At 34.8% G+C, this 15,423-nt stretch overlaps 2 protein-coding genes across 2 annotated transcripts; both read right to left on the bottom strand.

Moving 5' to 3' along the window:
• Positions 1 to 1,700: 1,700 nt before the first annotated feature.
• LOC125206531 (F-box protein At5g03100-like) lies at positions 1,701 to 3,392 on the bottom strand. The gene is made up of 4 exons (XM_089060194.1): positions 3,345 to 3,392; positions 2,439 to 3,257; positions 2,082 to 2,225; positions 1,701 to 2,003 (listed from the first exon to the last, which is right to left on the bottom strand). Exons 1-4 carry the CDS (start codon positions 3,381 to 3,383, stop codon positions 1,701 to 1,703), a joined length of 1,305 nt encoding a protein of 434 aa, XP_088916320.1. The 5' UTR covers positions 3,384 to 3,392.
• A 2,849-nt stretch (positions 3,393 to 6,241) lies between these two features.
• LOC125206532 (beta-galactosidase 17) lies at positions 6,242 to 14,697 on the bottom strand. Its single transcript, XM_089061755.1, is given in 18 exon segments — positions 6,242 to 6,421; positions 6,510 to 6,577; positions 6,580 to 6,693; positions 7,169 to 7,217; positions 7,312 to 7,407; positions 7,486 to 7,603; positions 7,698 to 7,788; positions 7,999 to 8,088; positions 8,354 to 8,400; positions 8,402 to 8,484; positions 8,929 to 9,017; positions 9,733 to 9,928; positions 10,083 to 10,187; positions 11,283 to 11,378; positions 11,466 to 11,609; positions 11,693 to 11,771; positions 12,168 to 13,933; positions 14,509 to 14,697. Coding segments are annotated over 14 exon segments (1,308 nt in total). The 5' UTR covers positions 11,352 to 11,378; positions 11,466 to 11,609; positions 11,693 to 11,771; positions 12,168 to 13,933; positions 14,509 to 14,697; the 3' UTR covers positions 6,242 to 6,328.
• Between the last annotated feature and the right edge of the window lie 726 nt (positions 14,698 to 15,423).

Raw genomic sequence — 15,423 nt, 5'->3', positions numbered from 1 at the left:
TGTCACGGGTTTTAATGTGGAATTGGTAAATTAAGAGAGAATTAGTGTTAATGAAATGTAGGATCAATATGATTAGTAAGAGAGAAGGGAAAAAGTAAGAGAGAAGTTGTTGAAAACTTTCATTATTTGAATGTGCTTTATTTTTCGTGGACAACCAAAAAAGGTAAATGTGCTCTATTTTTCGTGGACGGAGGGAGTATATTTTGTTATAATTGGTTGGCAATATTTACTTTCATTTATTCTCCCAATTTTTTGATAGAAATTTTATATAGAGAATGGAAAAATATGCCGGTGTATAATTTGGCTCATTTTGTGTTATGCGTGATATTGGGGCTGATTTAGTGGGTAAACTTGGTTTTGTTTCCTTCAAATTCAAATGCCCAATATTTTCCCTTGAGTCTTCTCTTTTTCAATGATACTTTAAAAATGGAGGGAAATTTAATGAATAATGTAAAAGGATAGTGATAAAATGCAAACTGCAAACGACATCTTTTCAGTAAACTTCAAACAATGCTACGTGGAAGAACAAGTGTTGGTGTCGATTTCAATGAAATGCCACGTGGATATGGTTCTTTGTGACGTGATTCCTAACTAAAAAATATGCTAGGATCAAGACAAGATATGCGTGATATCATGCGTGAGAATAGAATCAATACACAAACCACTAGCCCCGCCACCGAAATAGCAGTCCAAGCCTAGCCTGCCAACCAACGCGGCCCAGCCAAGCTTACGCCCGCAACGACTGAGATCTAAACCTATTTATTAGGTTTCAAGATTATGTTTCAAGATAAGAATGGATCTCCGAGAAGTAATATCTATTTTAATTAGTTTTTTAATGTTTATGCTTTTATTTGTCGATTCTTTGTGTAACTTAGTTACCGACACCACCGTTGTCTTTACCATCCAAGTATCGTATTCAGTTCAACATTGAAATTATGTCTGCAATTTATTTTGATTCTGTGTTTTTGCCCTTTTAAAAATATTATGCACTTAGTACAATATTCTGAGATTGAGATTTTGTGTTATAACGTACTCCCTCCGTCCCATTTTAGGAGTCTCAGTTTACCATTTTTGGGTATCCCACTTTAGAAGTCCCGGTTGGAATATTCCATAAATAATAATAGGCTCCACATTCCACTAACATTTTTTCACTCGCATTTTATTATTACGTAACTATCTTTTTTCACCAACTTTCTTTTACATTTCTTAAAACTCGTGTCGAACTCAAATGGGACTTCTAAAGTGGGACAGAGGAGGTACTATCTTTACTTGAGAAAAGTGAACAATATTAATTATCACAATTTAATCAAGAAACATCTCCACGACTTCACTCAATGAGACTAGACTTGCACGAGAAATCTCCAGAATTTGGAACTCGGTGCAATTGTTCATGTACAGAACTCTCAATCTTGGTGGATCAACAACTCTAACAGATCCTTGGTTGAGATCAACAACTCTAACAGCTCTACAGGAGTAATTATGATACTACTATTCATCGAAAAGTGAAGTAGGCGGGAACAATCTTTGAAACGATAATCACTATCTTGACTATCGTCAATAAACAATTGCAAATCGATGCACATTTTCAATAACGTAACTACTGTATATCACTACAATAAATATTTTGTGTTTTGTGAATAAAGTCGAACTCACATCACATTAAAAAATCACACAATACTAGCAAAGAAATTGCATTAATATTATCTAAACTCAAATTCAACTTGATGAGGTAACTGGGATTGAAGTTGTTGCATATGGCTCATATGAGCTTGTACCTCAGTATCACTCATATGTGGAGAACAAGTATTTATCTTTTGATATGCATCGCAACAAACTGAAATATAGGTCATCGATTTGATGATATCGGTTGCACACGATCCTTGAAACTTTAACATTCTGAGACGTTTGTGTGGGCATAGAAAAATCTGTGATGGTCCATCGCCACAAATTTGCATATGAATTTCTTGGCATCTTTCAACAAATGATGGTTCATATATATAAAACTGCATATATCCATATGTGTAAGAAATCATAAAATATTATTTGACGACACTTTGAATTTATAGTAGTAATATACCAACCTCGAACGTGAACATCTGAAGACGAGGACATGCCGATATTATAGATGTTACAGGCATAAGACAGTGGTGCGCATGATGACGCGTAACTAAAACATGCAACTCCTTTAGACTAGGCATATAAGGAAGCCCTTCCCTTAAAGGCATCTGCCAAATTAAGACAACCAATGAACCATCATCAGCACCATCAACCTTATAAATGACCAAATGTATTAACAAACAAAAATTCAAGTATGAGATAATTTGAGAACAAATTCAAATTTAGGGTTCAAATTCAAATTTCATAAATGTTGGTTTTTAAAATGAAAGGGCAGATTAAAATTTCACAAAACTTAATGATTTTCCTGTCTAATGTCTAACCTTAGGTTTTGAGTGTGGGATAGACAATATGAGTTTTTGGAGTTGTGAAGTAAAGCAAGATACTGTTGAAGCAAAATTGGGCACATTATATCTAAGACTTCCAATTCCAAGACTTGCTATGGCAAGTCTTGGAACATTCTTGAACAGTAGGGCGCCTGGTTTTGCATGATGGGAAACAACTTCATTAAGATGTGGAGCTGAAATTTCGATGACGAATTTCCTAAAGGTGCATCCACGTATCCGAAGAATCTCCAAATCACCGGAGACATGAACATCAGACGTGAAAGAGGATTCTGTGATATTGAGTTCCCTCAACAAGGGACAATTTTGGAGGAAATATGAGATGTCTTGACCACTCACTTTCATAGCCGCGAGAGACAGAGCCTTGAGATATTTCATAGGCCTCATCTCTCGCACCAAATCGGCTAACACAACCGCACGCCTTTCGCTCCCAGTCATAGAGTTGAAGTTTAAATCCAATCGCTCAACTCGTCTCGACTGCGCGAATTTGAGCCATTTGGTGATCGTGCTATGTGCTGATTTGCTTGCGTAAATCGAAATTGTGAACTGTTTGATGGAAAGGGCTTGGTGTGATTCGAGAACCGAATTGACCATTTTGACACGGTGGCACCTCTCCGCACGCCATGAACTGCGATTGATAAAAATTTGGTCTAGGTCGTAAAAGTCGAGATTAGAAGTGTGCTTCCACAAATGGTGCCATCGGTGAGAAAGAAGGCTAGTGGCCGCGGCTTGTCTCAAGGGTAGTAAAGACAGTATGGTGTGTATGATCTCATCAGGTAATTCACTTATTCTGTCACACTATATTAATAAAATAAAACCAAGTCAACAACACACAATTTAGAATAGTAATCATCAATATTTTGTGAGCAACAATTAGAATCTAACCTCGCTCTTTGTCCTCTTATTGCAGTCGCTTCCATCCATCGATTTCGAGAATTTAAATTTGTATTGAGATAAGAGAGACCTAATTAACAGGGTTTGAGTATGTGAATATGTTGAATTTATAGAAGAAGAAATAGTACTATAGATAATTAAGGAAAGGTATATGATTCCCATATTTATAGGGATAGGAAATACAGAGGTGAAAAGGGAGGGAGTGAGAACGCGAGGAGAGAGATATTTTAATTTTTTATTATATTTTATTCCATTTTAAGTTTTTCAAATCTAATTTAATTCAAAATCTCTCCAACGGCATTATAATTTTTATTCCTTTTTTATTTTGGTAACTCAGGTGGAGTGAGTTTGTGCTTTTTTTTTATTTATTGAATGGAATAGTTGACGGAGGACCAAAATGATCAAATTTCCATATGTTCAGGACCACAAAATCCAAAAGATAATGTTTAGGACCAAAAACGTAAAATGGCTATATGTTCGGGATCAATTTTGGCATTTACTCTTCTTTTTATTACTCATTTTCCTGTTTTTCCTTGTTTAATTTCTATTTATTACTCATTTTTCTTGGGTTTGGGTTATGTTGTTTAGAACCCCAAACCGTAAAATCCTGCGTCCACCACTTATTAAAGGTGATGGTGTTTGTCGTGAACATGGCAGCAAATCGCTTGAGGCTTAATTCTGTCACCCCTGTCTCACTTGAAAATGATCACCTCGAGTGAGGGGTAGGCTATGTAGAAACGAGAAACCGAGAAAAAAAGACGATGCATGCTCCCTAGATAAAAAGACGATGCATGCTCCCTAATGACGGTGATGGGAATGTAACCAATTAAATGGGTGAAATGTAATTGATAGGCAATTTGTGAGACTAATGGAGTCAATTTAAGCTTAATTTATGGAATTGATGAGAGTAATTGGAAATTTAATATGCACCGTATATAAAATATTTTGAACTTTCTACACTTCAAAAAATAATTAACAAAATAACAAATATATTGAGAATGACGTCATTAATTGCTTCATGAGATGTTGTTTGAAATTTTTATTTAAATTTCTGCGGTTTATAATTCTCAATTATTAAATAAATTTTCAATTCATATCCACTATATTCAAGCAATTCATCAATATTTTATTTATTTAATAATTAATTAAAATAATTTTGCAATCTAATTAACTTTGTTCAATTTAATTAGATAAATCATCTTCAGACATTCCTAAGCCATCTTCAGACATTTCTACTATAACATGTGGCATGTGATAGCTACAAACCATTCACTCACTATTTAAAATAGATCTGAGTGATGAATTTTCTTTCTCTACATTCTTTCCCGAAATTTTAAGGTAGGAATTTTCGGCTAGCGCGACGAATCGGCTAGCCGGTCGCTAGCCGACCATTGCGAATGCTCTAAAGTTGGCTGATGCATTTCAAACTAATTTTGGAATTGAAAGCAGGCATTGATTGATACAGTTGATATGATTATTGTAAGCCTTGATTAATTTTATAAACAATATAATTGTCTTAAATATTAGGAGTATATCATAAATATGTATTTATTTATTGGATTTCTAAAGTTACTTAATTTTATTTTTTAGGGACGAAAGTAAATAGAATCGTGCATCGCACGGGTGTGATACTAGTACATATATAAAAGGCAAGTTTTGGCCTTCTTTTAAAATATTTATTTGTCCTTATTTGGGAATATTAATAAGTTATGGGATCAATTTGAATATTTATGGAATAACTAATTCCTTCCAATGGCTATTACATGCAGAAACATATAGTTATCACCATATTGTATATATGTATATCTACGTTACATTGTCACCACACCAAAGAGAATAATTTGTGCGTTATTTTTCAAAAACGTCCAAAATTCCATCTCAAAAAAATATTTCCAAGTGTTAAGGACAAAAAATGATAGTTTGGCAAAGTTCACAAACTAAAAAAATGTCCCCTCAAAAATCTGAATAATAAATGACATAAAAGACGAGTTTTAACCTTATATTAAATTGTTTATAAGCTATGTATAAAATATTTTATAATCAATGTAAAAATGAATGAAATTATACTGCGCCCAATATAATAGATGCAAAATATAAGTATAGCTACGTGATTTCAGTTACAATGTAAGAGTGATGAGCTTTAACCCTCATATTAATTTGGCTGTTACCTTTTTTTTTTTAATTAACTTGGCATTCAATCTGCAACCAATATATAACAAATGCCCATTATTACATATAAGAATATCGATTTCAAATAATGTCATAATTTTGTAAAAGATTAGTAATCCTCGTCTAAAATATATAAATATTCAAATTCATTCCCCAATTTAACCTTTCATTCTATGTATTAATTATGACATGGAACTATACAATTCATAATTTAAAAAATAAACATATCGATCATAGAAGCAAATATACTATTTTTTTAATGTGCATCAAAATTGCACCTAGCTTATAATTAAACAAAAACTAATACTTCCAAGAAGAAAAGAAAGTACAAATATTAAGTTATTATCTTATTATAAGAAATAATGTGTGTCCCCTATAACATCTTGGGAATGAAACTAATTATTCAATTTTTTTAACGTTTTTTTTTCATATTTATAGGTTTTGATTGTAGGAAGTTAATTCTGTTTATTTTAGCTATAAGTGGAGGAAGTGAAAGAGACTTCTATTTTGCTACTCTAAATATATGGCATTTGATAGTTTATAATCCACACATTTCTCTCTTTTTTCTCATTACATTCTTTATTGATTTTTTCAGAGATTTGATCCGATTTTAGTATTCTACATGATGATCCCCATCTTGTGATGACACCAACATACGTTGGCCGTCTCCCACTATCTTCAGCACAGGAAATAAACACTTGAGCTCTATCATGCACCTGTTAAACCCTAAACCCTAAACCCTTAATTTGAGATGATATCATTATGAAATGCAACTACGATGAAATACAACCAAGAAAGTTTAGCAGCTATTGATACGATGAGAAGACCTTTGGTATTGATAACACACTTCCATTGCCTTGTGGAGTGTAGTATGAGGAATATGACACGAAGCCAAACATCTGAAATATTTAAACCGGAATTTGTAGTAATAATTCATTTCATAAGCATTTGAAAGAACGAACAAAATATATTTTATACTCTTATCACCTGTCCAATAGCTACCATTAAAAACGGGTTCTCAAACTCTACGGCATCAGCAAGGTCATCCTGGTTGCGTCGTACAAAAACGAGCTTTTATGTAGCTTGATACGCCCATAAGCTACCTTTTCATTGTTGGAAGGGACAGAAGCAAGAGGCTGAGGGCTATATTTTGCGATGACACTTCTCAAAGCTGCAAGCAATATGAAACCATATTAAGAAGATGGATTACCAGTAAACGTTTCGTGAAGGATAGAGATTATTATGCATTGCACAAATGTACCAACACACGACACATTCAGCCATAGGAATCTGTAGCACATTAGCAGTATATGAAACTAAAAGTTTATCTTTGCCTTCGAATGGATAAGGATGTAAAGAAAAGAAGTCTCTTTGTAATATTTGACATTACCAAGATTTCAGATAGGATGAATAGTTTTATACTAGTATGAAAAGCTAGGCAATTGTCGAAAGTTTAGTCAATTGGTTGAAATTTTGTTGGATTTAAATGTCAATTGTAAGCATCCATTTCATGATATTGACGTTGTTTATTTCAAATCTTTAGCTGGAAGAAGTTGCATCCAGTAGCAATACTTCAGACATTTTAAACGGGCACGAAAAAAGAAATGACGAGATGTATTACAGCGGACATGTAAAGGTAAGATTACCTTTGTACTTTGCATTGTCCACATCACCCGATTCACTTATCGGTGCATCCTAGTGAAACAGGTGCCAGACGCAAGGGAGGAGGAGTTAGAAAAAGATTGCTGAACTTTTAGAAGAAAAGGAAAAATATAATGATCTGCCTCACATAATCATAGGAAGTAAGATCTGGCTTGTAGGCCGACTCATCATCTCCGGTATTAGCACCGTTATAGAATCCAAAGTTCGTCCCACCATGCGCCATCTAGATTCAAATGTACATGGAATCCAATGAGCAGAAAAAAATAGTTACAAGAAAAGAAGGTTGAGGGCAATTTCGTACATAGAGGACAGCGGATCCATTCTTTGACAAAATCTTGTCCAAGTAGGCAGCAGTAAAAACTGCACCGGTGGTTGCAATAGTGTCCCCCCGGTGTGTAAGCCAACCAGCATAGAACTCCCTGAAACGATAAGCATGCAGAAAATTATGGACATATTCAGTGGAGCCGACGTAGAGTTAAGAAAAAAAGGGGAGAGAAGTAACAAAAGACCAACGTTGACAGTGGAGGTGATTTTCCCGGTGCATTGAACTCTTTCTGCAGCTTGAATTTGGGCCATGGGTCGTCTCCGGTGGTGAAGTCAACCGCTGCAAATAAATAAAGATATGAAGTTCATGTGTTTTGAAAGGTATATCCATTATACAAATTATGTGGAAGAAAGACTATTCATTGAAAATGATCCTTTATTGTTAATTGCTATACTACCTCGAAACAGTCACTCAGTAATGAAATTTGCAGACAAAGCAATATCTAAGTTGCAAACCAGAGACTCATCCCGAAAACTCATATTGTCTAACCTGAGAAAACAGCATCTCCTCGAATTGTTCCTTTCTCCAGATTTACCCTTTCACCGCCATCAGTAGTGTACCTGCAAACACCAGTAGAAACTTCAATGACGGCGAAGATATAAAAAGAAGAAGAAGATAGTCAGTTCTGGATCAATGACAGCGTGGGAAAAAATTACTACTCCGTATATCTTTTCGACATCTACTGCAATTCAAAGTGTCACAAAGAACCACATGCTCTATAGTTATTTTAGTTTGACATGGAACCAAAGTTCTGAAGGTCAAGTATGGTTTCAATACATCAATGTTTAGATGTCATGTCAATATACTTCAAGTAACAGTCTGTTCATACTTAGCAGAAACGTACTTGGTTTAAATATTCCAGTAACATTGTGGCATAGTGTAGTTTTATCCTACCTGGACCATTACAATTGGACACCCATTGCTGTAAAGAAGCGGAGACACTTTTGGAAGTAGGATTCCCCACCACTTCTCAACCTGCAGTTATGTCCCAACAACCATTAAACATTCCTATTAACTACCGAATGAATGAAGGGTAATCACCGAAAAATAATTATTCTACAATAGCTAGACAATTAAGAGAACTTAGTGAATTGCATGCATTTGAATCCAGGTTTCTTGTATACTCAGTGTTGTATGTATACATCGAACATTGAAACAATCTGATATTCATCAAATATTTTTACTTAGCCAAACTTGTTTATTTTTTTGAATCGTATTAGCATGGGTTAGCTTTACATTTTGTATGAATTTATAAGTGAACATTCAAGGTAAAAAGTACCCCACTACTTCTTTAGGTCCAAGCCGAGGGTCAGTGTTGTTTAAGAATGCATCAACAAGGTAAATCTATAGATAAATAAAACACTCAAGCAAGTAAGATTAGTTTACAGCTGATGAAGCATGAAGAATATTAGATTATACCAATCCAAGGTAGGCAGGGTCTGATGATCTTAATCTAATAGGAGGCTCTTCGGCAAGCAACCAAGCAGGGAAGCCACCCAAATCCCACTCTACGACGACAAAAATTAAGAAAAGGTAAGTAGAAGGAATTATCAAAGAAAGAACCGCTCGCACAAAATTGCATCACAATTCCTAGCTGATAAAAATATGATAGATAATGAGCTTAAATTATGTGTGTATGGATCAAAGAGAGGACTCATGCAACAAGGGCGAACACATTAAGGTCAAAATCTGCCACCTGAGAATCTTAAAATGATGGTGTAAAAAGAGGGAAAACTCCAACCACACAATAACAGTTATACTTGGCCTTTTCCAGCTAGGATCAACATGGAAAACTCATGCACGTATTAATTAGAAGCGAAGGATATTTGCTGATGGTAAGAAAATGCCAAAAGAGAGATCGTATTTAAAGCAATTGATTCGCATACAAAAACAACTATTATAGGTAAGTACTCACTTCCAAATTTCAATTATTCCATAACCAACTATGATAGGTAAAATTCTGCATAACTGCCCATATAACTTGCAAAACCAGAGATGCTATATTGCAGTTTATCATTTGTAATCACACAAATTATCAGTATGAATGTTATTGAATCATCCAGAGTACAAAGCACCAAATTCTATAATCCAAGCATTACAGAATACGTAGAAGTTGAGTCAGCCTTCAGCTGAGTAAAGACTCAAATTCAGATGCAAAATCAAATAATCAATAGGATTTCAAGAAATAAGCTCTTATTGGAACCAACATGAAAGTTTACTAACCACCACAGATATAGGACCCAGGACGCAGCATAACCAACAAATCCAATTCCTTGCATAGCTCGAGAAATGAAATTATGTCTGCAATGCCCTCAAATACCAGATGACCTTGTTTTGGCTCATGTAAGTTCCAGGGTACATAAGTTTGAATCGTGTTTAACCCCAATGCCTTTGCTCTCAGCTGTCGATCTCTCCAATACTGAAATTCATAATTTACACAAATTTAAAGATTATTATGCCGCCATGAGATCAAAAATATCCATTTACAACGACATTTATATCCTGAAAATCATGATGCTTGGTCTAAGGCTCTAACTGAATAAAATTACTAAAAGCATAGCAGCATTGCATACCTCCGGATGCACTTGGAAATAATGCAAGTCTCCTCCAATTATCCTAAACGGCTCCCCATCTCTCCAAAACATGTCCTCTGCAATCTCAAACTTATGTGTGTCTCCCTGTCACAATACAGCATGTTAAGAGCATATTAACACTTCACGCCATTCAAACAAGCAGTGCTCGAATCTCCACTAACCGTAACCAACTAAAAGTTTTAAAAAAAAATTCTAAAACTGTCAAATTATTGAGGTGTTTTGTTTGAATTGTGTACAATAACCCCCATCACCATGTCAAGTAATAAGAAAATTATCTTTTCGAAATCTCAACATTCAAAACTTAGCCCCCACCAAGGCGATGAACTGAAACTCCAGTCCTCCCCTTTCTAGGCTATCACAATAAGGAGTAAAATGCACATGATAACACACTTCCATTGCCTTGTGGAGTGTAGTATGAGGAATATGACACGAAGCCAAACATCTGAATTATCGGAAAAGGGCTCACAAAACCTAAATATATCCACTAAATCAGCCAAAATAACTCATATGCGTAAGCATATTATTTCCTGGTCTCTATAAAAAATTTGGGAGAACAAATGCAAGTAAATATTCCAAGATAATTCCAAAAAAATATATATATAAAAAATAGCTAGTTTAAATGTAAATATTGTTCAGGTCTCTGAAATTGAGCCTAAATCAAGATTGTCTCTAAATCTCGATAATTTAGTAATAAAAAGCCAACAACAATTGGACACATTCAAAAACATAATTCAAATTTGAATACATATTGTTTTCTGTTTGACATAAATAGAGGCCAGAAACATGGCAGGTTTAGTACTAGTTTAAAAGTAGAAATTGCAATACGTTGCTAAGCTAAGGGTTTCCTTCCATGTGCAATTTAAAATAAGGGACTATTTCGGAATACAGAGCCTATAAAGCTTTCTTGAGCATGCTACTCAGCAAAAAAAGGAAATACTCTAGTTTCCACTTGGGTATTGTAACTGCATCTCTATATTATAAAAAGGTTTTCTTTGGCAAGCATGTAATCATGTGAGAAGCACTGTACAGGGTTGAGGACATTAAATCAGGAGGAAAATCGTTGATATACAATTTATCTCTATTTTAATAAAGATCTTACACAAGCATGTGAACATGAGAGAATCACAACATGGGGGTGGGACATAAAGCAGGAAAAGAACCCGAATCCAGAGGCTGTACACTAGATATTCTTAGGGGAATGTCATCAAGAAGTCGCAGATGCTTCGACAGGTCATCATAAGCCTTCATTAAACTTCCAGCGCCAGGATACAGGATCTGAAAACATAATACAACTGTCAATGATTTTACTGTCTTCAGGCTTATAAAAACCATTAGAAATAACTAAAAAAGGCAACAACATACCTTTGTTGCTGTGGCGAAGTACGAAATGAAGGTGATCTACAATTGTAATGATATTTTGTTTTGGAAGGGACAGATGGCGCATAAGAACATGCTCACATATTTCCTTTATGATAAGATGTTTTTCCCATGCTTCGTGCTCCCATACTAAAATTAAGAATGTGCATGAGAATATCATTATATTATCATCAGTACTCCAAATCAGCAAAATATGCAACATAATTCCTTACCTGCACCTTCTGCAATTTTACCATCACGGAACCATCTTAGTGTAGATTTATCCCCCCAGATATTTCCAAATTCCACAGCCTAAAAAAACATAAATATCAGGTGAGTTGAGTTCAAAAAGAATATGTCAAAACGAATTACATGTGTAGTCGATCAATGTCTTGAATTGAGAAGTGATGTCTATTCAGTATCACCCATAAAAGAAAACTATTAATTCAATTGCCTAACCAAACAAGCCTCTTGCTGGACTGTACCAAATTATTGGGTCTCTAACTTCATAAAATAAACAACGAGCTAAGTACAACCATTGATTCCTTAATTGGATCATATTACAAAATTCAGGAAGCCCTCAAATGACAAAAGATGTTGTGGTTTTGAGCAAGATTCACATTATTCAACCATCAAAGCCTAGATGCAACAGCAGATAAATAGGATTCAAATCACCAACAAATAAGTTTGTGCAGGAAACAATCAAACCTGGCGCACTGGAAGCATTTGAGTTTTGTAGCTCTCAATGTACTGCCTTGATGTCTTGTCGATATGTGAGAGCCCGACAATCGTTCACCCTCCACTGCAGATGCACGCTTATCCTCCCCACCCTATGTGAATCATGAACTTCAAAATCCTTAATGTAACCTATCATTTCACCATCATTCTAAGCTTATTCACACTATTTTATATTTCTAAAACACAACTAAACCAATGTAATACACTGAACAAATCCCATCTTTACAACTACCCACATTCTCAAAGCTATTCATCAAACCAAAACAAACTGTGTTTAGTAGCATCCACAATAGGCACGATTCTGCTTCAAATGCATTATTTACCATCAATTTACACAATTACACTATGTATATGTGCGAGTAAACTACAGAAACTGCCTAAGGTATTCCACAAAACCTTAAAAATCCAAATTTTCGAAATGGGCATCGCATAAACACACAATCAGAAAAACTTTTAATGTGATTCATATATATTTCCATACCTCTGTATTCCACGATTTGGAAAAAAAGAGGCAACACGATCATTATTTTTTAGCAAAGATGACATTTTAAAGGGGAAACCCCTGCTTAGGAAATTATCCTTATCAGAAGTCCAGAATTGTGGCTGTTTACTGAAAACAATATTCATTCAGTAGTAAGCAGTAACTGACAACCAAACTTAAAAAGTAAAAATTGTGGGCGACAAAGAAAAACTTGCATTGTAACTAAAAACCACTTGCACTCGGAAGCAGCAAATGCCTTCATTTGATTCTTCACAGCTGAATTCTGATGATCTAACACAATAGCTATGTTATCACGAAGAGAAAAAGGATTAAAGAAGCAAACTGATAGGAATAAGTCCAACTTTGGAGAACCATGCTAAATGGCTACAAGACTACAAGTTATGTTTGAACTGATCACTCAAAACTCAAACAAATTTCTATAGCTGGCAAAATGCAGAAATTCATTCTTTTATAATATTACTGAAAATGGGGGCATATTAGTGTCCAGAAAGTTCCAGCCAAGGTAAAGAAAACTTAATATGGAATAGTATTAATCAAGTTCTTTCACAACCACGACTACACAAGTTGAAGGAGTTGATGCGTAAAATCCAAAGTTCAGGCCAATGGATTGAAAACATCCCTAGTATTTCCCGCTCGAGATTGGGATTGAACAAATATCAGGGTGTCTATTAGAAGTGGCATCCATCACAAATATGTACATTTAACAATTTTAGTCGGTTAGTCCAAAAATCACACACATCATGTATGTATTGTATCCTAGTCAACCAAAGCTCACCAGCTATCCCTCCCCCAACGAAAAAAATATCATTTTTCTCAGAGAAGCATGATTTTTTTACGATAACAACCCACTAATATCATCAGGTAAGTGAGCAGCAGGATTGACACGTCAGGCTATACAAAATATTTTTTTTACCTCCCATTAATGCAAATCATTATATTAATAAGTAAAAATTATTAAAAGTTATGTTCATTTTAGAAGTCGTTGAAGGTTGAGCTAATTCTGACACTTTGATGCTTTCATATTATGCTCGGCTTATTCTGACCGCCTTTAGACATGATTTTTAGTTGATTCATCTAATTCTCGCTGTACATTAACCTTACGCCAAGTTCCTCCTGTTCTACAAGCAAGCCATTTCCAACTTCGCCACTCTGACGTTCTTCATATATAGTATCACATAAGTCCCCTGGTTCCTGGATCAAGTGAATTTGCGGTTTTGACCCCTACTTGAATAACCTGTGGGAGAAAAATATAAGAACACAAAGCAATTTATGCTGTGTTGTAATAAAAGTGAGTCCAAACTTTGTAATCTCATATCTATCTTGTGAAATCAACTTCAGATAATAGTAGTAAGCTTATGTTGTTATGCAGCACTGCAGCAGTTTCAATAACAAAACCATATCATCAATAACTTTTCCTTTCTTTCTTCTTTTCTTTCATTACCAAATTTAATGTGTTTCTCAACATACTAAGCTCAAAACTAAGCAATTTATGCTCGACTGATGCCTATCAAAAGAGAGCCAGCAATCTTGCATGTTGGCAGCATAAGAAATCTCCAAATAAAAGAAATTCAGAAATTTTCTGTGCTAGCCACCTAATTCCAGTATGGCATATGCAACTCAGAATACATTCAGAGCTCAAATTTGCAGCTAAACCCTATCACCATGCTTCAATCCAATACAAAACTAGCGCAATTGATCATAAAACAAAACCAGAGCAATTAATCACAAAACATCTCCAATTTTCAGCTAAAACCTCTTAACCAAAAACAATCAACCTAGAACGCCGCAAATTAAATTCAAAAAACTCACATTCCCACGCCCTTGATCTCCTCCACAAGGTCAGTTGTCAGCTTTATTTCCATCCCAAAACTGAAAGGGCTCTCCCTAACGAGGCTGAAGCTCTCATCCACCTGCCCAATTTTCCTGATGCTCCATACATTGGTTGAGACTTTCGCTCGATTTTTGCGGCGTTTGAGAGATTTGATCAAGGCGGAATTGGAAATACTGACAATTTTGCTATTTTATTATCTTTTCTCATATGATTAGCAAGTAGGCTTAGGGAAACGGTTTTCGGTTCTTGGTTAACCGAGAATCGAACAATATTTTTTCGGTTTTCGGTTAACCGAGAATCAAAAAAAACGAGAATCGAAAAAATAAGGTTAAGGTTCCGGTTATTAATTTTAAGCTAATCTCGGTTCCGGTTCTAACCGAGAACCGAAAGGTTAGAACCGAATAGCCGTTACTCCCTCCGTCCCGCTTTAGGAGTCCCGGTTGAGTCGGACACATATTTTAAGAAAAAAGTGTTTTAGTGTGTAATAAATAAATATTGTAGTGAATATTGGGACTCACTTTTAATTGAGTGTCCATAAATAAATGTTATAATGGTTGTTGGGACCCACTTTTAACACTTTTTAATTAGTTGTAGTGGATGTTGGGACCCACTTTTAACACTTTTAGGCATTTTTTATTAATTTATCTCAACCGGGACTCCAAAAGCGGGACAGATGGAGTATTTTCTAAATATTTAATTTTTATATATTTGTTTTAGTTTTATTATTATTGTTTTAGATAAGTAAAAATTAGTTTGATGAATGATGTTGGTTTATATTGGTTTTGGACTTAGTTTTATAAACTTTGTTGGAATTTTGGTTTTGATGATGAAATGAAATTATGGTTTTTGTCCTTTTGATTTCACGACTTATTACTTAATGTATTATATTACAC

This window comes from Salvia hispanica, chromosome 6 (genome assembly GCF_029641045.1).
Source record: "Salvia hispanica isolate PSC_SH4W2 chromosome 6, Shi_PSC_v1, whole genome shotgun sequence".
Lineage (NCBI taxonomy): Eukaryota > Viridiplantae > Streptophyta > Magnoliopsida > Lamiales > Lamiaceae > Salvia > Salvia hispanica.
This window is presented reverse-complemented; position numbering and strand designations above follow the sequence as displayed.

What these genes read in the sequence shown, in the direction of transcription:
- LOC125206531 (XM_089060194.1), bottom strand. Translation starts at nt 3,383, where the DNA reads ATGGATGGAAGCGACTGCAATAAGAGGACAAAGAGCGAG. An exon ending in TCCCACACTCAAAACCTAAG is followed by an intron (nt 2,226 to 2,438) that starts GTTAGACATTAG and finishes TTAATTTGGCAG; the next exon opens with ATGCCTTTAAGGGAAGGGCT. An exon ending in TTCAGATGTTCACGTTCGAG is followed by an intron (nt 2,004 to 2,081) that starts GTTGGTATATTA and finishes GGATATATGCAG; the next exon opens with TTTTATATATATGAACCATC.